The 25,803-nt window shown below is 38.5% G+C and overlaps 2 protein-coding genes and 2 long non-coding RNA genes across 4 annotated transcripts in view; 3 read left to right on the forward strand and 1 right to left on the reverse strand.

Annotated features, from left to right (window-relative positions):
- itga4 (integrin alpha 4) overlaps positions 1 to 7,616 on the forward strand; it is a 38,947-nt gene extending 31,331 nt beyond the window's left edge. Inside the window, exons 22-28 of the mRNA XM_055215101.2 lie at positions 22 to 109; positions 206 to 313; positions 571 to 696; positions 780 to 905; positions 3,324 to 3,422; positions 3,507 to 3,626; positions 5,489 to 7,616. Coding sequence (XP_055071076.2) covers positions 22 to 109; positions 206 to 313; positions 571 to 696; positions 780 to 905; positions 3,324 to 3,422; positions 3,507 to 3,626; positions 5,489 to 5,572 — 751 coding nt within the window. The 3' untranslated portion in view covers positions 5,573 to 7,616. The remainder of the gene's footprint in view (positions 1 to 21; positions 110 to 205; positions 314 to 570; positions 697 to 779; positions 906 to 3,323; positions 3,423 to 3,506; positions 3,627 to 5,488) is intronic.
- Positions 7,617 to 7,670: 54 nt separating this feature from the next.
- cerkl (CERK like autophagy regulator) overlaps positions 7,671 to 25,803 on the reverse strand; it is a 116,456-nt gene continuing 98,323 nt past the window's right edge. Inside the window, exons 10-13 of the mRNA XM_073854678.1 lie at positions 24,013 to 24,121; positions 13,302 to 13,398; positions 10,575 to 10,774; positions 7,671 to 7,810 (exon numbers count right to left, since the gene is read on the reverse strand). Coding sequence (XP_073710779.1) covers positions 7,729 to 7,810; positions 10,575 to 10,774; positions 13,302 to 13,398; positions 24,013 to 24,121 — 488 coding nt within the window. The 3' untranslated portion in view covers positions 7,671 to 7,728. The remainder of the gene's footprint in view (positions 7,811 to 10,574; positions 10,775 to 13,301; positions 13,399 to 24,012; positions 24,122 to 25,803) is intronic.
- On the forward strand, positions 14,896 to 17,305 carry LOC141350209 (uncharacterized). The gene is made up of 2 exons (XR_012358202.1): positions 14,896 to 16,513; positions 16,985 to 17,305. It is a non-coding gene; the product is annotated as an uncharacterized lncRNA (long non-coding RNA).
- Positions 19,129 to 20,038, forward strand: LOC141350210 (uncharacterized). Its single transcript, XR_012358203.1, has 2 exons — positions 19,129 to 19,528; positions 19,715 to 20,038. It is a non-coding gene; the product is annotated as an uncharacterized lncRNA (long non-coding RNA).

Genomic DNA, 25,803 nt, shown 5'->3' on the forward strand with positions numbered 1-25,803 from the left:
ATCCCCGTTTGCCACCTTTAGGTTTGTCTCTCCAACTTCATTTGTAATTGGAGCCCAAGAGTACGTGCCAGTCAACTGCTATTCCAAAAGGTTCAATTATACGTACAAGGTATCATAGCACTCCATCAGACCGATGACAATGTCATTAAGCTCTAATGAATCATTTAACATAATCTGTTTCAATATAATATTTATTAACTTACAGGTGATGAATATGGGTCCGAGCAAAGCTGTTGATGCCAAAGTTAAGATTGCCACGCCTCTAATGCTTGTGCCCTACAAACACCAATTAATCAGGATCGCTAATTTACAGGTAAGAGAATATGTGCCATTGCATTTGCTTGCATAGTTTCATGGTTTCAGCGGCAAAAGCATATACAAATGGCTTTTGTGGCCCAAACTTAACTCATGGTGAATTTCCACAAAGAATTAAAGGGTTAGTTCACCCAGAAATGAAAAAATGTCATTAATGACTCACCCTCATGTCGTTCGTATTTTAAGTTCTCTTAACAAAGGTAGTTTAAATTGCATAATCATCCATTGTACCTTTCGATGTATTGTGTCTTGCAGACAACCCTTGGTTATTGCTTCCAGACGAACGATACAGTTGAGATTATAGATGACTGTGACGTCCCCAAAGCTTCTTTTTTAAAGGAACTGGCGTTCTTTTTCTCCCCAAAAAGCAAACGCACAATGGTAAAAATGGTTCATAATGATGTACCGTGCAGTCAGTTTATGAAAAGACGTTAATGTGATGGCGTCGTGGTCTCTTTCTACAGTTTTGTGGTTTTGAAGATAAGATCTGTAGAGCAGTGGAGTGCCACTTTGGAGATCTGGAGGTTGGAATGGAAGTTACCATCAGTATGGAGGTCGAGCTGAACCCCAGAGTCCTCCAACAGAGTCCAGTGAGTACAAAGACAGTGCAAGGTTAAAAGTTATTAAATTAAACCATTTTACTCCTTAAAAGTAAACAGGAGCTACTTCATTTCCTTAAATAAAAAGTGTTTTAAAGATGGCTGAATCACCTCCTGCAAAAGACTTTGATAGGGTTTGCCTTCTATAAAAAGCCAATGAATGATCATCATACATACACTGCAAAAAAATATTTTCAAGAAAAAAATTCCTAGCATTTTTGTCCTGTTTAAAGCAAAAACATCAAAAAATTCTTGAATTAAGATGGTTTTTTTTTTGATGAGCTAAACAACCGAAGAAAATAAGTCAAAAAAATATCAAATTTAAGTGATTTTGGGCATAAAACAAGCAAAAAATCTGCCAATTGGGTAAGCTAATTTTTCTTGAATTTAGTGTTTAAGAAAAATGTTCAAGATTTTTTTGCTTACCCCATTGCCAGATTTTTTTGCTTGTTTTATGCCCAAAAACACTTAAATTTTATATTTTTGGTCTAAAAACTAGACTTATTTTTTTGGGTCGTTTTGCTCATCAAGAAAAAGCATCTTAATTTAAGAATTTTTAGATATCTTTTACTGAAAATAATTTTTTTGCAGTGTAGAAGGTACTTGGATATGTTGTTATGGCTGTTCTTGTAGCTCCCCAGCAAGCAATTTTACATTTAAAAAATGTCTGATAGCCGTCCAAACACAGTGCAGACGTCTAGGTTGAAACGAGCCAATTTGGGCCGTCAGTGTTAATTTAATAGACTTGTAACTGTAGCCCCAAAATAAATGAAATAAAATAAATAAATGAAACCGAACATCTGTTGACTTTGCTTACATGATGGAATATCATACATCTCACTGTTACTTTGGCAAAAATGACATGTAACCAAATTAAATTTATTTTTGGCTAGAATTGGGTTACTCGTAGACTATTTTGGGTCTATAGTTAACCTAAACTGTAAAATATTTTTTATTGCTTGTTGGATCTTAGTAAAGCATTGGGTTAAATGCACAAACGTTGTGGGTTCAATTCTTTGGGTACACACATGCTGAAATAAAATGTGATCCGTGCTGACAAAATGAGATCGAATGAAAATGGTGTAATTTTGGGCTACAGGTGAAGGAAAGTATACATGACGATTTTCAAAAAATAAGTACTTTGCGCCCTCATCTAGCGATCCCAATGCTTTAAATAGTCATTCACTCTTTTCCCGCCATTGACGAGTTATCTTGTCAATCCGCAATACCGCTATTATCCACCAGATGGCAACTATCCGCAACTTATAAAACCCGGAAGTATCGCCCTATGGCAAATAGCTGTATGTCCAGCTAAGTTTTGAGGATCACTCTGCACGTGATCTCTATCAAAAGTCCTTCACAAAAATGGAATTACAGTATCTCAGCTTTTTGCTCAAAATTTTGTGTTTTTGAAGAAACTTACCCATATTTAAGGTGATAAAAAGAGAAGTATTGAACGTAGGATGAAACGTTTTTTTTTTTTTTTTTGAAAGCAGAGGGTCTCTGTTCTTTCATTTAATATATTGTATGTTTATATACAGTATTTAAAGAAGACCATTTTCTGTGAAGCATTAAACTTTTGTGAAAATCATGAAAAATGCTGGCAGGGAAAGAGTTAAACATGTAAATTATCTTTATTTATACGTTTTCTGAGAGATGTAAATGCTTAACCTATGCAAAAAGGCGTGTCCATTCACATGCGCGTCTAACATTAAAACATTCAGGAATGAGAAAATAAAGTGCAGGATTTGATTGATGCTAAAATAGTTATTAAGAGAGATAAAGTTCAGGACCTGGTTGATGTTAAAAGAGTTATTAAGAGCGACAAGACCAGAAAACGATCTTTCTCGCGCTGACTGACAGATCCGAACCACGCACTAACGTGCGACCCCGAAATATACACAGAATTACAGTTTTAAAACATCTGTTTTGACAAGAATTCAATGTTTGATTAACTGTTGGGGGAAAATATTTGATGTGTAACATTATATTAGATCCTTGCATTACAGTAGCTGTCAATCAATGTCAATCAAACAAAAAACGAAAAAAAAAGTTGAAAATACATTTTCCTTTAGATATTGTTTTTGACTTTGTGTGAAATAAATCTATTAGTTTCACCAGTGATTTTAAGGTATGGATGTGGTAATTTTGCTTTTGAACCCTCAAAAATCTTTTTACTTGATTTTTCCAAAATTTGCTTTGCTGACTCTGTCAACTTAAAACACATGGAGCTCTGTCATTTTTTGTTCAATTCTAACAAACCATACATTGTTTTGAAGGTTTTTTTTAAAGAGTATTATATTTAAAAATGTGCTCATTCCTACTCATTTTGCCAGCAGGGGGGCACAAATGTAGGTTTTAATGCATAAAGAAGTGAAAATGATCTTGACCCATCTTTATTTATTATAGGGAAGGCACTACGTAATGATGATCCAGAGCCTGATTAACTTGATTTCACCAGCGAGGGATGCCAACACCATACTTTTAAAGGATGATATTTCTGCTAGAGTAAGTATTTGTTTCAACCTTCACATTTGAACCCTTTCAGTTGCTTTTTATTAGTGATTAACTTAAATCTTTGCAATATTACAGGTGAATTTGGAAGGTCTTTATAATCAGAAGCCTGCAGCGTCTGTGGGCATTTTCCTGATTGTGTCCAGTTTGATTCTTGGACTGATTATTTTAGCCATGCTGGTCATTCCGCTCTGGAAGGTACGTGCCATATTTACAGCTTCTGAAGTAAAACATCATCACCTTCATGATATAACCTCACTGAAATATTTTATAGCTATAATTTCCTGAAACTAAAAAATAGCAAGAAAATACTTTGAAGGTTAAAAGGTTTGAAGCAGATGGATAGAGCTGAAAACACGAAAATGCTAGATCAACAAACAGAAAGAATACCTCTTAAAGGGATAGTGCACCAAAAATAAAAATTCTGATTTACTCACCCTCAAGTTGTTACAGACTCATACGTATACATTTCTTTGTTCTGCTGAACACAAGGGAAGATATTTTGAGGAATATTTATAACCAATCAGGGGTGCGTTTCCCGAAAGCAATCGTTAGCCAATTACTGTCATAAGTTTTGTCGTTACTGACAAAGTTCAACGATTTGGTGTTTCCCGAAACCATAGTTTAAACGAACATCGCAAGCTGCATCGCAAACTTGTGTGGTTTGAACGACAGCTCTTCACCTGTCGCGTGAAGCATCGTTCCTTGTTATTATAATATGTTGACTTGCGTTGATTGTGCTTTTAAACAAAATAAGCAAAAAACATGTAGTACTTTCTATATTCATCATTCTAAATATATAAAAAGATTATTTTACGTCTTCAATTTTGTAAACAGAATTAAAGCGCTGCATTTGAAAACTGCGCATGTGCACAGTCATACGAGCTTTAAGACCCTGGGGAATCCCTGGGAGGAGTGACGTAAGAGGGAACTTGCGCATTAATTGATTATCTTGAAAATAAACAACAGATAACTAAATCACGATAACAAAATCAGTCTTCCGATGCAATTAATGTTGTTTATAGCAATAATCTGACATTAAATCGATTTGCACAAATTAATAAGTACTTTACCTCCCACGTGACATCAACAACTATGTTGTTAAACTAACATGGTTCAAACGACGAATGTGCGACAAAGTTACTATGCTTTCGGGAAACAGTCGTGACAAGGTAGTTCGTTTCTCTAACTATGCATCGTACTATGTTGGTTCAGCAGCAAGTTACGTAGGTTTTCGGGAAACACACGCCAGATCTGGGGCACCATTGACTTTCATAGTAGGAAAAGTGTAATACTACGGAAGTGAATTAAAAAAAAAATATTCAAGTTTGAAAAACTTGAGGGTAAGTAAATGATGACGGAATTTTCTTTTTTTTTGAACTATCCCTTTAATCTAGTATTTTCTTAACTCTTTGCCTGCCAGCCATTTTTTAATAGTTGCCTGCCATTTCACAAAATGCCTTCGAGGAAAATTTTCTTCTATAAATATATAAACATACAAATATATCAAATGAAAGAACAGACCCTCTGCTTTCAAACAAACAAACAAAATGGGAAAAAAACTTTCATCCTATCTTCATTTGTTTTCTTTTTATAACCTATATAGTAGGTTTCTTTAAAAATACAAAATTTTGAGCAAAAAAGCTGAAATAATTGCATTTTTGTAAAGGAATTATGTTAGAGATTAGATTTAGAACAATTATCAAAACATACACAGAGTTTAAAATGAATTCAATTAGTTTTTGCTTCAGTTTTTTATAAATTTGGCCATCTAGTGGATAATAGCGGAATTACAGATGATCGTAAAAAGTTGTCAGGAAAGCTTCAATGGCAGAGAAATGTTTTCTCTAAATTGAAAAGATAACTCGTCAATGGCGAGGAAAGTGTAAGTTGACATGAGCATGCACAGATTCACAGTTTACTGTATAAAAATGCTGATGACTCATTTTGCACATGTGGGCGTGTCCAAATATTCATCCAATGAGAATGCTTGTATTTGCTAAAGAAATGTGAGATGTATTTTTGATATAACATTTAATATCTGCCTTTGATTTTATTAGCTTGGATTCTTTAAGCGGAAGCTGAAGGAGGACATTAAACGAGACAGTTGGGACTACGTACCTAAGAACGAGAGCGTGTACTAATGTGGGATTTAAAGGACCGATCACAACCGAAGGAACAAACTATGTGGGACTGCTGCTGTGTTTACACCAACAGCTGGACTGGTGATAACCCACAGCCATTAACATTAATGGCCAACAACTTTCAAAGCGAACTCTTAGGAGGCTTTAAGAGTCTAAGATTGTTCAGGAGTCCAATGCACTTTATGGAGTATTGAACATATTACATGTACACACACTGAAATACTCCTGGACTGCTATAGGAAGCAGCCTGGGAAGCAAAGGACTTCCGAATGTCAAAACTTACAGAGAAACCTACTGTACATTAATGCAGGCAGCATTTTGGGGCATGAACTTCAAGAAGGCAGACATGAAAAAATTCATTCAAACCGAATATATTAGTAATAAATTGTATGCATAGCATGTTAGTGCCAAACTCCGAAATCGATTCTGAATCTGCCATGTTCTTATTTATTTTGCTATTTATATTATGTGAAACATTCCACATCCCTCTCTTGTAAGTTATGATGCTGCCTATGTAGGCTACAATGCTCCTCGTTTGGTTTTGGAACAGAGCCCAAGTGTTTCATCACAACTTTGACTACAATAACTGAACATATTGGCTATTAGCCAGCTGTAAAGAAGAAATTGCACTGCTGTAGCTTTTCTTAATAAGGTCGTCTGTGTGTTTTTCTGAAGAAAGACATAGAATGGCCTTCACCGAGGGCGAGGCGACACAGATCATGCTTTTCGCACCTTCGCTTTACAAGAGTATCGGTTCCCAGCGCACAAGAGGAAGTGCAACGTTCTCCCCTCCTCCTCACTTCACCCAAACTCTTGTGGCCGAGTTCAGTAGGTAGAAGTTCGAATGGAGACGCCAGATGGAAGGAGTGAGTCTTTACCGCGTGCTTTGGCTGACTGCCATTGAAACGGAGCAAAGAAGGCTGCTGTTCGGTGTCTGGAGAAGAGTGACAAGACTGCCATGTGTCTGGATCCCGGCCATTTTATAAGAGACTGTGTGCTCATTTGTATGACAGGGACACCGACCCAAACACCCTGTCTGACTCATGAAGGCCATGCCAGTCTGCACAAACACAGAGCTTTAGATAATTTCATAAAGTTTTATGCATACCTCACCCATTGGTGAATCATTTAGACAGAAATATGCGAAAATATAATCGTTACATTGGACAAGCAGGTTTAATTTATCGGTCAAGCTTGACTTTAGCCCATTAGACTGAAACTGGCCATTTAATTGATGTTAAATATTTTTTATTATTATTGAATTATTAAAGGTGCAGTGTGTAATTTTTAGAAGGATCTGCAAAATAATATACAAAACTAAATTATCAGGGGTGTATAAAGACCTTTCATAATGAACCGTTATGTGTTTATTGCCTTAGAATGAGACGTTTTATCTACATACACAGAGGGTCCCCTTACATGGAAGCCGCCATTTTGTGCACCCATGTTTCTACGGAAGCCCTTAACGGACAAACTTTTTGTCTCCAACGATGACACGTTTGTCCAGTTGCGGCTATATGTGTTTCAAATGCGAGGGGTGAGCAGTGGACTGAGCCGTTGGTTGCAATTCGCAACCTCACCACTAGATGTCGCTAAAATTTACACACTGCACCTTTAATGTGGTTGTTTCTAATAAATAATGGAAAGTTATATTGAATCAAAGCAGAGATACCATGAAATGAAGTATAGTAAAGTTATTTTTTAGACATAAATTAAGCTGCATTCTGGGGTAATTTTTGGCGGACAAAAATTTTAGGACGTTTTCGTGTCTGTGAGGATCATAAGCACAGCTGATTCAGTAGGACTGAAAGTATTTGAGAAACAACATCATATGAGTATAAAGTCTCTATTTCATTGTTCAGGGACTCGTACACAAAAAGCACATTGCTTTTATTAATCAAGATTTTACATGTTTTATGTCTTTATTGTCTTAAAAAATGTTGATTTGATTTTATAAATGTAAATTGGTTTAATTTAAATTTGTATGCACTGGAATGTATGATGTGTGATATGTTTTTGCTTTAATATAAATGTTGTCTACATACATGTTAAAGCCTTGTGCAATTTCTACATTCAGTTTGCTGGTTACTATTGCCTAGCATAATGTCGTGTTTTTTGTCGAGTGCATGCAAGGAGGTGTTTGTGTGTGTGTGTGTTCAGATACAGCTGCATTTAACCGGCGCCTCCTCCGCCTCCTCTACGTCTCCTCCAAACAGTGTAAGTAGATGAGGGTGAACCCTGGAAAATAAACAGTGCCTGTCAGTACATTTAAACATTACAAGGATTTATCTGATATACACACACACTTTCCTCCCTCTGTCTTAGACTTATCTGTTTGTGTTTCTGTCACTTGTTCTGTAGTTTCGAGAATTTCTCATGTGTGATTTATTTTTACGTACCACCCATATTATTTTTGTAGCGCCTTTAAACAAACAGGGCTTGTGCAGGGTTCATCTGTACTGATGTTCAGCTTATGAAAGCAGACAGTGGCTAACTTGACTACTGGCTTTCAATAAAATATGTGACTGGTTCAGTCTTATATGTGAGCCTGGACCACAAAACTAGTTATAAGTCACATGGGTATATTTGAAGAGTTTGGTTCCAAAACGCAATAAACCCATTTTGACAAATTTCGGTAAAAACGTGTTTTCTATACCAAGAAAGTGACAAGATGAAAACCACTATTTTCTGTTACAAAGTTTCCCATAGCATCTTTAGGTTATAAAAACATAAAAAATTCAAATCCATAACTTGATTTTCAAAGATTTATTATAAAAACGAATTATTTTTTCCACAAAATGCAATAAATCCATGACAGTTTTTTATTTCAAAATGCTATAAATCTATTAAATCAATGTATAAATGTGCATTCATCTTTACCATTTTATATTTATTTAGTTGACTAGTGGTATACAATGATTAAAAAATAAACATTAATGGCATTAACCAAAACACTTACTTTGTTATATTAAGAACACATTGCTGCGGTTATACTTGACGTAGTCTCTTTACATTTTCACAGCGATCAGCTGTAAAATGTTTTGGTCCTGCTCGATTTTCGTTGACTTTGAGTAAAATAATGTAAAGTTTTCATAAGATCCTCTGGGGTCAATGTTTTAGCATGAGAAGCTTGATGCTGTCGGGAGAACAAGCACCCGAGTGCCTCTCGTGGAAATTATTAGATGTTGATGGCTTACGTTTCTTTCCCGTCACAGAAAACCATCACAGGTTTAGCGATGCAATTAAAGTATTATTTTGTTTTGTTTGTTGATCACGAAGTACAAAGTAGATGAGGAAAACTAGGACTCCGTGTACTCAGCGCGCCGCCATTGTTTGTTTACATTGCGTGACTGGTGAGCTGTAATATCAGGAATGGATTTATTGCGTTCTGTAAAAAAGGAGGAGTGGCGTTTGTCGCATTTTGGGAAAAAAGGGAGAAAAGATGACAGAATATCACGTATTCAGTGATATCAGTATTGGATTTTGCGTAAAATTAAGAATTTACTTTTAACTACTGACCTGATATAATACTGATTTTGGCAGTAACTCATTTTTTTCAAAAAATGGCGTTTTTCGCGTTTTGGAACCAAACTCTTAATTTGTAGCAATAGCCAACTATACATTGTATGGGTCAAAATTATAGATTTTTTTAAAAGGATATTAAGTAAAGATGTTGCATGAAGATATTTTGTAAATTTCCTACCGTAAATATATTAAAAATGATTTTGTGTTGCTAAAGACTTCATTTGGACAACTTTAAATGGGCTTAAATTTAGATTGTTTGCACCCTTAGATTCCAAATCTTCAAATAGTTGCATCTCAGCCAAATATTGTCCGATCCTAACAATCCATACATCAATGGAAAGCGTATTTATTAAAATGGACCCTTGTGACTGGTTTTGTGGGACAGCTTTTTATATTGAATGACAGTTTATAGTGGCCATGGTTATTAAGCTCTAATAAAGCATGTTAAATATATTTTATGGTGCTGTAGTGTCTCTTTATTAGACCTTGACAGACATGATCATATATAAGCTGCTATTTAAAGTGAAGTGATGAGAGCTGCATGCAATAATAGACGTGAGAGTAATGACATAAGAGTAAATAATGTTACATTATTTTTTATATATAGTGGATGTACGCAGTAAAACCACTCTAACAGACAACCCGCCATTTTTTACTGTTTTAAAATTGTATCTGAAATCCAGGCTACACTGAAAAAAATGATTAATTGAATTTAATCAATTTTTTTAAGGTAAGTGGTTGCAATCAATTTATTTAAGCTACATTTAAACAAAAAAGATTAGTAAAGTAAAATAAAATATAAAACTTTTGTTTAAATGTAGCTTTAATAAATTGATTGCAAACACTTACCTTAAAAAAAAATTGATTAAATTCAATGAATCATTTTTTTTTCAGTGTAAAGTCTCATAATCTTGAGGTTAGGAGAATCAAAGTTCTAAAGATTTCAGTTTTTGACATGATTTTACTTAAAAGACATTCCATGAAAATCTGACTTTTTCCATGTTTAAATGCTATAATTGGGTCCCCAGTGCTTTTATCAACCTAGAAAATGTGAAAAAGATCAACCCAGTGATTTAGTTTTGGTAGAACATTTTCTGCAAGCATGTGAAAAAATAGGTCATTGAAATTTGGCTCCCCTTGTGATGTCAGAAGGGGATAATACCGCCCCTTAATCTGCACTATCTAACCCCGGCACTGCCATTTAGTGCAGATATCAGCTCATTTTCATTTTGAAGGACACATCCAAAACGGCACATATTGGCACACTCCACATACGTACTTTGGGGACACCAAATATTTATTTGATATCTTTAAAAAAAAGTCTTGTGAAATGTCCCCTTTATAAATATCAATGTTATATTTTACAGAATGTTCTTTACATTATGTAGGATGATTTTATGCAAAAAACCTAAATTAAAGGGTATTCACAGGCAGAGCCACAATTTTCACATTCATTGACTTTCATTGAGCATTTCACCTGATGAGTAATTCAGATGGGATCTCTAACAGATCTCCGTCAATATTCCATGGATACGTTCCTTCAGAGGAGATGATCGGTGTTGTTTTCGAGTCAGATTCCTCGTGTTCCTCTGTGATGTCATCAGCCCAGATTCCCAGAGAGTGGGGCCGCAGCTTCACAGTCTTTACAGTGTGCGTCTCAATAAATGAGAAACTAAACTGCAGATGAATAAAGAAACATTTTGCATTTAATAAATTTGACAAATGTGACAACGAAACCAATCTTTTTTTAAAAAGAGATTTATACATCATCTGAAAGCTGTATAAATAAATTTTCCATTAATGTAAGGATTGTTAGGATAGATCTGGAATCTGAGGGTGCAAAAACAAATTGGTAACACTTTACAATAAGGTTCATTAATTAACATTAGTTAATGTATTAACTAACACAACCAAACCATGAGAAATACATGTCACATAATTTGTAATATTTGTTAATGTTAGTTAATAGAAATAAAGCTTTTAATTGTTTGTTCATCTTAGTTCACAGTGCATTAACTAATGTTAACAAGATTTTAATAAAGTATAAGTAATTGTTGAAATCAACATTAACAAAGATTAATAAATGCTGTATAAGTGCAGTTTATTATTAGTTCATGTTAACTAATGTAGTTAACTAAGGAACTTAATTGTAAAGTGTTACCAAAAGATCTAAATATTCAGAAAATCATTTTTAAGGTTGTCCAAATGTAGTCCTTAGAAACACATTACTAATAACAAATACATTTTGTTTTATTTACTAAATATCTCCATGAAACATCCCTTATGAAAATTGATCATGCTTTTACTACAGTTAAAACCAAAAAACCATGGTTACTAAAGTAAAACCTCATTTTGTGTAACCACAAAATAACCATGCTTTTGACAACCATGGTTAGTGCAGTAAAACCATGGTTTTGCTGATAGTAATCAATACACCAAATAACTATGGTTTCTAAACTTTCACCACAATATAACTGTAAAAAAATTCCATAGAAATTGCAGCTGGGTTGCCGGTGACTTGCCGTGGATTTGAGTTTGTGTTTTTTGCTGGCAACATTTTGTTCAGGGTTAAATAAACGTTAAACGTTTGCGGGTCTTTGTCTTTGCAGAGTAGAACTGGAAGACAGCATCAGGCAAAGCATTCTGGGAAACCAAATGTGAAGCAAAAAACAGAAAAAGGTTGATGATGATTTCTGGTTCCCAGAATGCTTTGCATGAGGCTGTTATTGTATAGTTTTATTCTGTAAAGATAAAGACTTAATATTTAAAATGTATTTAACTTTGAACAAACTCTTGCAAGTAAATAACATAAATTTAAGTCTACGGTAAATTACCGGCAACCCAGCTGCAATAACATTGTAATTTCTACTGAATTTTTTAAATTTTCGTAAGGGATGATCATTTTTAATATCCTAATGATTTTTTTTGCATTTTAAAAAGCGATAATTTTACAAATTTACCCGTGCTACTTATGACTGTTTTTGTCACAAATATTAAAGAAGTCTTAGTTTTAAACTTTCACTCATCCGGGGAGGTTTGTAATGTGGGGCCTGCAGCTGTCCTCCTGCTTTATAGTTTATAATTTGAAGATGTAGTTTAATGTTACTCCACAAGGAGGCAGTAAAGAACAGTGAGATACAGTAACTAATGCTGACCTGTCCATATCTGTCCTGCGTGTGTGTTAGTGACCCGGAGTAAACCTGTTTACAGAACCATGCTAGTACTGGGCCTTTAACCCATTACCATATTTTTTTTTATTTTGGATAACCAGGTGTATCACACAGATTTTCACTTAAGCAGATGGCTTGGCAAATACCGAGATAATATCACACCGCAGATATTATTTACTCAAGTATCAGGTGTTATTTACTGTTCCCTAATAAATGTAAACTGGATATATTAGCCTTCATTTTTTCAATACTGGCTTTGACCAGAATCGTCATAGCAGTCACGATGACCCAGTCGATGTGCATTAGCATTACTGTTTTGTATTTTCTCTCCTTTCACATATGGTGCCGAGTTCACATCTAACTATCAAAATCAAAAAAACAAATACAATTATTTAAGTCTATTTTAGGATTGTTATGACAGTTAAGCACATTTCTTTCTTACATTTTCAATTGCAATATTACAATTAATTACTTTCAAGGTTCATGCAGGTTACAAAAAGTCATAACAATAATGTCACATTTCTTTTCAAACAAAATATAATGTATTTTTCTTTCCATTGATTTTGAGCTGAAATATGACCTTTATAATATAATCTTTTCACATGGTTGATAAGATTCACCCATAGATGTAATACACCTGACTTTCTACATTATTTCCCTCTAAATGAAGTGAAGCTCAATTAAAACACAACAATGGCCCTGTAGTACACTGAAATTGATATAGTTTTGCTCGACGGCATAATGACGTGAAGTGAGAGCAACGGGTCAACGCCTCAACCTACACTGAGTATTTATAGTATGTGGGTTAACAAACAAATCTAGATTAGATTGCTTAGGTAAAAAGACGAGACCGCACTGAAATGGGCTAATCTGTATTAGCCTAAAAAGTGTTTTGTGGGAAGCTGACAATCAGAGACTAATTTGACTTGACAGTATGCTAATTCTGCTTAAGCCGGGAAGGTTGCTAACTCCATTTGCGGGAATAGATTTCCTGTGTGTGTTAGGCTGATGGGTTTTTTGGGTTCGTTCCTCACCTGATTGTTCCTGCTGCTGTATCTCTTCAAGTGTTTGATGAACTCTGACCTGGAAGTATTACCAACGGCTATCAACGCCATACTGCCATTATTCAGCCTGCGGTAGATGGAAAAAAGTTATGTAGATTTATTGCACTTACAGCACAGTAGGTGTATGTTATTAAAAGATGTGCCTTACATGATGTCATGTACAGAGATAACGTTGTATTTATGTTCATATTGCTAAGCCAAATATGACCAGTGAGACATTTGTCACGAAGTCAGTTCAAGATGAGAAATGTTTATGTGATTAAACTTTATTCTTCTGTTTTTCCACAGGTATATAAATGGAAACAGACGGTTCCAGACCAGAGGACGATGTAGACGCAAGACGCACGGTATAAATAAGCCCGTATTGAATCTGCACCCACTGAACTCGAAAACTTTCAAAGAGAAATCAAACTAATATTATTCAGAAATTCTGCTTGTTTATGCACTTGTTTTATTAAAACTTTTTATGCAAAACTTCAGCCAACTATTAAAATCAGCCCATGATTTACTCATCCTCAAGAAGTTTGAGATACATATGTCCATTATCCTATAGACAAGTTATTTTAGTACATATCCTTGCTTGTCCAAGCTTAAAATCTGAGAAAATGGGGATCAGGCAACAACTTCTGACTTTGAAGTCCAAAAAAAGTGCATCCATCCTTCACAGAAGTAATCCACATGGCTCCAGGACCTTAATAAAGGTCTTTTGTAGGTAATCGATGCGATAATGTAAGAAAAATGTAAAAGTTTTTAACTTCATACGCCTTCTTGAACTGACGCGCATTCATGAGAGTCACTGCGCAATGTACACAACCAACACTCACTACACTAAAACTCGCATGAATCACGTGAGTCCAAGATGGCGGTGTTACCGGAAGCTAGTTATTACAATTTTTAAAGCTCCACTGTGTAGGATCTACTCCCATCTAGCGGTGAAAGTCTATATGACAACCAACTGAATATTACTTTCTAGCCCCCCCATTCGGAACGCGTTTTAACTCGTACGGTGGCCCGGCCGTGTCATGCCAAGGTTAACATGGCTTCCAGTAGCTACAAAGCAAAAGCAATTAAAAAATATGAACAATTTGCAATGTCCTTTGCCTGTGATCCATAGCACACAGATTTATGTTTAACATGGAAAAAGTCTGATTTTCATGATATGTCCGCTTTAAATCACATACAAAAAGCAACCATAAACATAGCTTTGACACTCCTTTTTCATCGACGCGAGGAAAAATATCACAGGGGCTGTTAAACTTGGTATTAAGATGTGTTTTCGTCGATCAGATCACAAGTGGACGAGAGAGGCACATCACGTTTACACTTGGTGTTTAAATCCGTTTCTTTTTGTCCATTTTCGAGTGCTTCTCTTCAGATTACCGAGGAAATGGTCTGTGGACGAGTCCCTCTCCTGTCATTTAATCATGAGCGGGAGTAATGACAGGTTTAAATGGACGCGAACTAATATTATGTCAGAGTCCAATGCTTATGTTTTAAGTAGATGTCACAAGGTGACGATCTTTTCAGGGGCGGAACCAAAAGCTAGGGAAGTTTGGTTCCGCCCGGAAGGTTTCCCACCGGCCTGCATTTGAGGACGGACCTTCTCACTTCCTGGTTTCCAGGGCAACGAAATTAGGGCTTTACGAGCCACAGGTGAAAGACATTATGAAGCGGATGGTGATTGGAGGCTGTGGGGAATAAATAGCTCTGCTGTAACACAAAGAGAGTGCGCTGGACACGAGAAGGAATGGACATGAGTAGCGATTGACACGGGGAAAGCTCCCTTGCCGAAGGCAGGAAGAAACACGCACCCTTTGAAGAGCCCGAAGGCTCTGTTGATCCGGGCTGCGCGAGGAGCGCGCGGAAAGAAGACGGAGCCACAGGAGGTGAAAGAGGGGCGAGCTGTGGATCTCGTAGAGGAGCACCCCGTGTACTTCTTGGGGAAGTTGAGTGTGTGCTGAGGAACGGAGCTGTGCTCATTGATAGACGTGGTGACTGGCTATATTTCTCTCTCTTCCCCCCTCTCTCGTTGCAGTTACGGTGGACCGGCTGAATTTATTGAATAACCCTTCGGGTAGAAAAGGAACTCTGGTCCAACTAGTATTTTGGAAGGAGTAAAGCGGGAAGAGATTTGACCTCGTTGCACAACGTAAACAAAGGCTATCCGCTGTGAGTATGCCGTTGGTGTAGCATAACTGGCAGAAACTTACATTGTGTGATCGTTGGAGTCCTCCAGGACTAGGAAGGCGGCCCTACCCCTATAATTAGCGCGGTGGGTGAGCCGCTAGAAGTATACGTCCATACAGCCACAGTAACGCGACTTTGGTCTGGTCGGTTTGCCATCGCCTCTACGTTAGCCCCAAGCGCAGTGGAGGATATCGGGTGTTTCCCTTGTGGTGTTGCACTTACAGTGTGGTGAGTGAGACTTTACAAATCATAAGCTTTTTCACGTTAGAGTGGTGCTGTGTATTTTGCTGTGGGTTGCTGTGTGTCTTGTCAGAGAAGCCCCGCACCATCCATTCTCTTCACTGGGCGGAGGACGGAGGGGCCAACGACCTCAGACCTTATTGCCACCATACGCTGTGCGCTGTTTTAAGAGTACGAAGAGACGCAGACCAAGAGCTGTGAAGGACTGTGAGTAAAATATTAGAAGCATTTGTGGTGCAAGCTTACCTGTGTTTGTATTATCGCAGAGTCGGAGGCGAAAGGGTCCGCCGCCCCCGTGGTCTCCACGAAAGGGCGCCCCTATCCGGGATTCGATCGGCCTACGGACAGTGGGGATAGGGCAGCGCTCGACCCGGCGAGGTGGTGTGTGACCTTCGCCCCCCCCTGCTGACCTACAGAAGAACCGACTGTGAACGCGATACTTACCCAGAAAGCTGTAAGCAGCGGAGCCGGTGAGAAAACATTCAAAGTTCAGTAGCAGTGTTTCTGTGTCTTAGCGATCACCTGTGGAGAGAGAGAGGAAAACGAGAGTGAATCAGTAAAGAGCCGACTGTGAACGTGATACTTACCCAGAAAGCTGTAAGCAGCGGAGCCGGTAAGAAGCATTCAAAGTCCAGTAACAGTGTTTCTGTGTCCTAGCGATCACCTGTGGAGAGAGAGAGGAAAACGAGAGTGAATCAGTAAAGAGCCGACTGTGAACGTGATACTTACCCAGAAAGCTGTAAGCAGCGGAGCCGGTGAGAAACATTCAAAGTTTAGTAACAGTGTTTCTGTGTCCTAGCGATCACCTGTGGAGAGAGAGAGAGGAAAACGAGAGTGAATCAGTAAAGAGCCGACTGTGAACGTGTTACTTACCCAGAAAGCTGTAAGCAGCGGAGCCGGTGAGAAACATACAAAGTTCAGTAACAGTGTTTCTGTGTCCTAGCGATCACCTGTGGAAAGAGAGAGGAAACGAGAGTAAATCATTGAAGAGTCGACTGTGGACGTGATACGTACCCAGAACGCTGTAAGCAGCGGAGCCGGTGAGGAACATACAAAGTCCAGTAACAGTGTTTCTGTGTCCTAGCGATCACGTGTGGAGAGAGAGAGGAAAACGAGAGTGAATCATTGAGGAACCGACGGTGAACGTGATACTTACCCAGAAAGCTGTAAGCAGGGAGCCGGTGAGAAACATTCAAAGTCCAGTAACAGTGTCTTTGTTGTCCTAGTGGCCGCCTGTGGAGAGAGAAGGCGAGAGTGAACCATTGGGCACGGACAGTGGGAAAGACCTCTACCAGCCACACCAAAAATTGTCTGCCTCCAGGAGAGAAGAAGGAGGGCGCCACGGCTAGCAGGGTCCAGGCGGGAGCCTGACGTTTCCCTCTTTCCCCGTTGACGGTGGTTGGCACCCCTGTTGTTCTGTCCCTGTTTACCCGTGGCTGTAGTCTCCCTGGAGGGAGGAGAAGAAGCCATTAGTTTTAAATTTCCCTTCCCCAATTTCCCCAGTCCTTTTAAGTATTTAAATTCAATAAAGCTTGTTTTAAATTTTACTCACCTGTTTCCGTGTTTGTCTGGTCATTGGGTCGGCTTTGGGGACCTCCTCGAGGTGGGAGTTAAAAAGGGGCGTGGCTTAGTCAAATACAGCCAGCCCCTAGTGGTGACAGATTTTGGCGTAGTCGGCAGTCCACCTCGGGTTGAGACCAAGGTCCCCCAATGGCCTACCACATTTTTTTTAAAAAGACAGACCCCATTATATGGTATCAGTCCCCAAATAACTCGTTCTCGGGACGAGAACGGATTGGCGGGGGAGGATGTCACAAGGTGACGATCTTTTCAGGGGCGGAACCAAAAGCTAGGGAAGTTTGGTTCCGCCCGGAAGGTTTCCCACCGGCCTGCATTTGAGGACGGACCTTCTCACTTCCTGGTTTCCAGGGCAACGAAATTAGGGCTTTACGAGCCACAGGTGAAAGACATTATGAAGCGGATGGTGATTGGAGGCTGTGGGGAATAAATAGCTCTGCTGTAACACAAAGAGAGTGCGCTGGACACGAGAAGGAATGGACATGAGTAGCGATTGACACGGGGAAAGCTCCCTTGCCGAAGGCAGGAAGAAACACGCACCCTTTGAAGAGCCCGAAGGCTCTGTTGATCCGGGCTGCGCGAGGAGCGCGCGGAAAGAAGACGGAGCCACAGGAGGTGAAAGAAGGGCGAGCTGTGGATCTCGTAGAGGAGCACCCCGTGTACTTCTTGGGGAAGTGGAGTGTGTGCTGAGGAACGGAGCTGTGCTCATTGTTAGACGTGGTGACTGGCTATATTTCTCTCTCTTCCCCCCTCTCTCGTTGCAGTTACGGTGGACCGGCTGAATTTATTGAATAACCCTTCGGGTAGAAAAGGAACTCTGGTCCAACTAGTATTTTGGAAGGAGTAAAGCGGGAAGAGATTTGACCTCGTTGCACAACGTAAACAAAGGCTATCCGCTGTGAGTATGCCGTTGGTGTAGCATAACTGGCAGAAACTTACATTGTGTGATCGTTGGAGTCCTCCAGGATTAGGAAGGCGGCCCTACCCCTATAATTAGCGTGGTGGGCGAGCCGCTAGAAGCATACGTCCATACAGCCACAGCAACGCGACTTTGGTCTGGTCGGTTTGCCATCGCCTCTACGTTAGCCCCAAGCGCAGTGGAGGATATCGGGTGTTTCCCTTGTGGTGTTGCACTTACAGTGTGGTGAGTGAGACTTTATAAATCATAAGCTTTTTCACGTCAGAGTGGTGCTGTGTATTTGCTGTGGGTTGCTGTGTGTCTTGTCAGAAGCCCCGCACCATCCATTCTCTTCCCTGGGCGGAGGACGGAGGGGCCAACGACCTCAGACCTCATTGCCACCATACGCTGTGCGCTGTTTTAAGAGTACGAAGAGACGCAGACCAAGAGCTGTGAAGGACTGTGAGTAAGTATTAGAAGCATTTGTGGTGCAAGCTTACCTGTGTTTGTATTATCGCAGAGTCGGAGGCGAAAGGGTCCGCCGCCCCCGTGGTCTCCACGAAAGGGCGCCCCTATCCGGGATTCGATCGGCCTACGGACAGTGGGGATAGGGCAGCGCTCGACCCGGCGAGGTGGTGTGTGACCTTCGCCCCCCCCTGCTGACCTACAGAAGAACCGACTGTGAACGCGATACTTACCCAGAAAGCTGTAAGCAGCGGAGCCGGTGAGAAAACATTCAAAGTTCAGTAACAGTGTTTCTGTGTCCTAGCGATCACCTGTGGAGAGAGAGAGGAAAACGAGAGTGAATCAGTAAAGACCCGACTGTGAACGTGATACCTAACCAGAAAGCTGTAAGCAGCGGAGCCGTTTAGAAACATTCAAATTTGTGTAACAGTGTTTCTGTTTCCTTGCGATCACCTGTGGAGAGAGAGAGGAAAACGAGAGTGAATCAGTAAAGAGCCGACTGTGAACGTGATACTTACCCAGAAAGCTGTAAGCAGCGGAGCCGGTGAGAAACATTCAAAGTCCAGTAACAGTGTTTCTGTGTCCTAGCGATCACCTGTGGAGAGAGAGAGAGGAAAACGAGAGTGGATCAGTAAAGAGCCGACTGTGAACGTGTTACTTACCCAGAAAGCTGTAAGCAGCGGAGCCGGTGAGAAACATACAAAGTTCAGTAACAGTGTTTCTGTGTCCTAGCGATCACCTGTGGAAAGAGAGAGGAAACGAGAGTAAATCATTGAAGAGTCGACTGTGGACGTGATACGTACCCAGAACGCTGTAAGCAGCGGAGCCGGTGAGGAACATACAAAGTTCAGTAACAGTGTTTCTGTGTCCTAGCGATCACCTGTGGAGAGAGAGAGGAAAACGAGAGTGAATCATTGAGGAACCGACGGTGAACGTGATACTTACCCAGAAAGCTGCAAGCAGGGAGCCGGTGAGAAACATTCAAAGTCCAGTAACAGTGTCTTTGTTGTCCTAGTGGCCGCCTGTGGAGAGAGAAAAAGGCGAGAGTGAACCGTTGGGCACGGACAGTGGGAAAGACCTCTACCAGCCACACCAAAAATTGTCTGCCTCCAGGAGAGAAGAAGGAGGGCGCCACGGCTAGCAGGGTCCAGGCGGGAGCCTGACGTTTCCCTCTTTCCCCGTTGACGGTGGTTGGCACCCCTGTTGTTCTGTCCCTGTTTACCCGTGGCTGTAGTCTCCCTGGAGGGAGGAGAAGAAGCCATTAGTTTTAAATTTCCCTTCCCCAATTTCCCCAGTCCTTTTAAGTATTTAAATTCAATAAAGCTTGTTTTAAATTTTACTCACCTGTTTCCGTGTTTGTCTGGTCATTGGGTCGGCTTTGGGGACCTCCTCGAGGTGGGAGTTAAAAAGGGGCGTGGCTTAGTCAAACACAGCCAGCCCCTAGTGGTGACATAAACGTTACATGTCCGTGTATATGTAAGAGCTTTCTCTGATATTGGTGAAATAAGATCGCACAACTTTCACACGCTTGTAAAATGAAACGAAAGACGCACAGATCAGACGCTTTTATCAATGAAAGGCTAAAAATAGCGCTGTACACCGTGTGTTTGTGCTAGAGGTCAGAAAAGGTGAAAAACATTTATCTCAGTACCTCAGATTACATAAATGGGCAGAGACGGCGTGTGGCTGTTCGAACACATTAAACCAAATGCGTGGTTACACTAACAAGTGTTATGCATAACCATGCTATAGTTAGCCAAAGAACTATGAAACTTCAAGTTTACAACATAGACTGTATAGATGTAAACGAATATTACCTGTGGAGAAGATAGAAAGTATGTAACTTCTGTGTCCCTTGAGCCTCATGATCTTGGTAAACTAACATTAACTTACTCCAATATTGTCTTTGGTCTTGATGTTTTTCCTGTCGCGTTGTCATTTTAAATCCCCATTTAGCTTCCTTGGGAACGTGTTTTAATGTCCTCGTGAATAGTTCTTCAACAGGCTTTCAAATCTGCCTCAAATCAAAGCATTAGATCGCGGGATCATCACGGTGTGCGGCTGTTGTAAAATCCGAAGGATTCAGTCTACACAGGTCGCATATCCGGGCTGCATACGTCATCAAGCCTGGTTTATTTAAATTAACTGAGCATTACATTCGCAAGTCATAAGCATCTTACATCAATTTACAATTAACTTAGAATAATTGTCAGCTTTATAATTGTTAATATTCTAAAATAAGACTGTCTCGATGACGTTTACCGCCTACACATGCAACCTCCGGAGGCTTCAGCTAGCGGCCAGCGTAAGTGACTGAAAGCGCGAAAGGCGGAGCTTGAATTTCAGGAATGTCCCTCGTCGGCGAATGTATTTCAAAGATGGAGGCACAACATGGATGCGCCAGTCGAGCGACTCGACCGTATCTATTTTAAAAAGCAGATTCTACACTTACGAGAATACTTTGATTAGTGGGGTGGAAGGAATTACACATGAATGAGCACATACTTTTGAAAGAAAACATGGGTTTTTGCTAAGAATTAACTCAAAAAAGTACACAGTGGAGCTTTAAAGTTTGAAATATAGGTATGTTTCTTACACAATCGCATCTATTGTCCACAGAAGATCTTTATTAACCTATTGGAGCCATGTGGATTACTTCTACGAAGGATGAATGCACTTTTTGGGGGGTTTAAAGTCAGAAGTTGTTCCCTGATAAACATTAAAGTGACACTTTGTAGTTTTTCAACCTTCATAATATATTTTCAAGACCCTTGTGATGGTACATCGACTTAAAATAGGGTGAATTACATGTCTACCGTAAACTGACGGGGTCTGTATCACTTTTACTCGTACTTTTAAACTTGGCGTTACGGGTAGTAACCCGAGCACTAAAAGAACTACAAAATTCTACTGCTTTACGGCATACATCACTTTCTCCACTTCCTCAAATTCGGACGTGAGAGTGCAGCTTTTTATTTTCCTGATGTTTTTGTCATGGCCGAAGCAGCAACTAAGAAAAAGAAACCTAAGGTTTTGTCGGAGGAGACCAGAAAGAGAAAACGGGAGAATGACAGAATAAAAGGAAGGACGAGGATCAATATTGGGCCAGCGGAGGAGAGGTTCCTGACCGATGCTGACTTGTCCGTCATGCTTTTGGACTATTAAGTAATGTTATATTGCTTGCATATATAAGTCCTGTCTCGGTGGTAGTGTCACAGACCTACTACTTGGGCGACCCGGGTTCGATTCTTCTTTAAGGCAATTTTTTTATATAAACTTTAACCAAGCGACCACTGTTACAATTGGCTTGTAAACGTGAGCTATACGATTTTTTGGCATTTGAAAAAAATTAAACCCATGAAATTATATTCATATGACATGCTGGAAGGCAAACCGCGGATTTTGTGACCTAAAGAGTTGTCCTCTTTTCCTTTGCGACAGTGCTGCGGCGCTTGTGGCCTCTAGGGGCACTAGACGTGAAAAATACATTTCTAGCACCCCCTAGTGGCCAAAAAGTTCAGAAGTGCGCCTTTAAGTAGTACACATTATGGCTTCACAATATTGAAGAAAAATGCCACGTGTGAAAACTTAATACGATGCGAAATTATCATATGACAATGATAAGATACAATAATGCTTTAAATTTATTAAATCAATGTAAATATTTTTAAAAACTAAAAATTATATGACCAAAATACACATTCTTTCTGGGATAATAAAGCACTTTCTCTGTCTCGCCAGTCCTAGAACTTTGACTTAACGTAACTTTTTGAATTATTACAATAATTTAGTTTTTAGCAAACCATTGAAATAGGCCAGCCTGATCTCACATGAATTTGTTTGTATTTTACGAGTTGGCTAATTTGTATTAATTTGAACAAAAACGTATGATTATCATTAAATAAAACAATAACGAAACCCCACCCCTAACCCCAACGTCACACGGGCAAAAGCAAATCGTACAAAAATGTACGAATGTAGTCGTACAAATTAATACAATAAGCCAACGTACGAATTTTCATGAGATAGCGTTGGATATGCAGATTTTGTGATATTTTCTGAAATTTTAATATATATACATATATCTGGTTTGTATTTTTTATCATACTCAAAATCCTCATATACATATATATACATATATATATATATATAATGCAGCCACACACACACACACACACACACACACACACACAGATATATATGTATATATATATATATATATATATATATATGTATGTATGTATGTATGTATGTATGTATGTATGTATGTATGTATGTATGTATGTATGTATGTATGTATGTATGTATGTATGTATGTATGTATGTATATATATATATATATATATATATATATATATATATATATATATATATATATATATATATATATATATATATATATCTGTGTGTGTGTGTGGCTGCATTGCCCCTGCTAAATACAGTACAGTGCTTACAAGAAGCCGAGCTTAGTTTGTGAGTCCTTCTAAAGACAGGAAGAAGAGGGGGTTGTTGAGCTCTCATAGGCTATGGACAGATGCTTGGTCCTTAAGTCTACCCAGCCACTCCCTTTAATCAGAGTAATTATGTGCTGATTAGTCCAGTTAGGTGGCTTTGACCCTAAGAGTCTGATCCAAACACTGATTCTAATCTTGAGGATTAGGACGACCCAGTGCCACGCACCAAACACCCACGACACGGGCCAGGAAAGAGTCAGGAGACTCAATCGGCCTTGCGTGTTGTTGACACACTGACCTGGTCTCAAGATATATGGTTTACATTGACCACATCTACTAAGCACATCACACTCGATTTTAGGTCATACAGACTGTGTGTAGGTTAAAGGATTGAGGGGTGTGCCGAATTGGATCAAATGTTAAGAGATTTTTCAACAAAAAAATAGATTAAAAATGTAAAATAATAACCATTCATATTTTCGACGCATGTCACTCGCTAAATTATAAATGCATTGTGATAAGGTCCCGTAACAACACAATGCAGCATACACTGTCAGAAATAAAGGTTGAAAAGTGGTAACCTATTAAAAAGTGCATCTTTGTACCTAAAGGGTGCATATTGGTACTTCAAAGGTACATATATTTCAAAGGGTACCGTCACAGTGACAGCGTTTTAACCTTTATTTTTGACAGTGTACAACTTTTTAAACACTTAGTGTTGCATAATGCATTGTGTTATATAAATAGTAAGCAGTACTGCACAGTATCCAATAAGTAGTAAGCCAATATATTTCAAACACAGCCCAGATTGAGGTTAGTAATTGGGGTAATATGAAATGAGCATCTGTAAAGCCCGTACCTGGTGTTGGGGGCCAGGCCCCTGGGTGCCATGGAGCACAGGCAGGGAATAGCCATGATACTGACATTCAGATAGAGACCCCGTCTTGTCTGCCATGAGCCATCCTCACCTATAATAAGAGAGTATAATATGTATATATAAGTACTTACTGTAGTATACACAGTGTGCAATGCACATGAATGTCCTTAACACTATTTTATATGAAATAGGAGAATATAATACAATAGCAGTAAGCATGAGTCATATATTAATATATTTTTATATATGACCACAAAACCAGTCAGATGGCCCATTGGTATATTTGTAGCAATAGCCAAAAATACATTGTATGGGTCAAAATGATCGAGTAAAGATTATGTTCCAGAAAAGATATTTTGTAAATTTCCTACCGTAAATATATCAAAAAATTATTTATTCTTAGTAATATATCTTGCTAAGGACTTCATTTGGACAACTTTAATATTTAGATTTTTTAGTAGGCCACAGATTCCAGATTTTCGCATAGTTGCATCTTGATCAAAAATTGTCAAATCATAACAAACCATTATTTATTTATTCAGCTTTCCAATGATGTATACATTTTAATAAAAGACCAGGGTCACATATAGACGGTTTCATTGGACGCACATGCGGTGACGTGATTACGTGTCTGGTCGGAACCAATTTCTGTTTGTTGAATGGTCTGACTAGACTAGTTGCTGAAACGAAACTCTTGAACCTAGTTAAAAAATGGTTTGGTTTCCTAGGTAATCTACATGTTGTTTATTTAGCTTATTGTATATATATATATATATATATTTTTGAAAATAATTTTTTGCAGTGTATATATATATATATATATACAATGCAAAAAATGATTTAAAAAAAAAAGTTTAGTATTTTTGTCTTATTTTCTATTAAAATATCTAAAAATTCTTCAATTAAGATGCTTTTTCTTGATGAGCAAAATGACCCAAGAAAATAAGTCTAGTTTTTAAACCAAAAATATCAAATTTAAGTGATTTTGTTCATAAAACAAGCAAAAAAAATCTGCCAATGGGGTAAGCAAAAAAATCTTGAACATTTTTCTTAAACACTAAATTCAAGAAAAATTCAAGAAAAATTTGCTTACCCCATTGGCAGATTTGTTTGCTTGTTTTACAATTGCAATTGTATTTTACAAACAGAGGTGGCGATATAGAGGCAAAAGTTTTAGCTTGCAGCCGAGGGGCAACCTTACGATCTCTCTGATGAAGCTAATACGGAAATTATTTAAACTGCAATTTATCAAAAATTCATCCAAATGGGAGTCAATTCCCATAGTCCCTAATGTTAAAATGCCCATCTGTAGAGCAGAAAATAATGTTTACAGCCTGGTACAAAAATAGTTTTTGGTCTATATAGCTAATTTCGCCCTTCATGAAAACTGTGCGGGGGTACATTTTTTTGTAACTCATCCATTTAAATTATATTTAGCCTTAAAGTTCTGTATAATTAAGGGTGTGGCCACTTGAGTGATGGTTGAACAGCAATTGCTGTCACTTCATGTATTTTCACATACTTAATAAGTTTTCATACAGGTGTTTTTAGTTATGTACAAAGATAAACCAAGTTTTAAAAAAAATATTACTGTATAAATACAGAGCAATTTAATAAAATAACTAATAAAAGCCGTATATTTACAGGGATTGACCTGAAAAGTAGTTGTATTTCATGTATTTTCACATAATTTATCTGTTTTTCTACAGTTTTATAACAATTATTAACAGTAATATTCTGTAATTTAATGAATTAGGACTGTAAAAGATTCTC

This window comes from Misgurnus anguillicaudatus, chromosome 17 (assembly GCF_027580225.2).
Source record: "Misgurnus anguillicaudatus chromosome 17, ASM2758022v2, whole genome shotgun sequence".
Classification (NCBI taxonomy): Eukaryota; Metazoa; Chordata; class Actinopteri; order Cypriniformes; family Cobitidae; genus Misgurnus; species Misgurnus anguillicaudatus.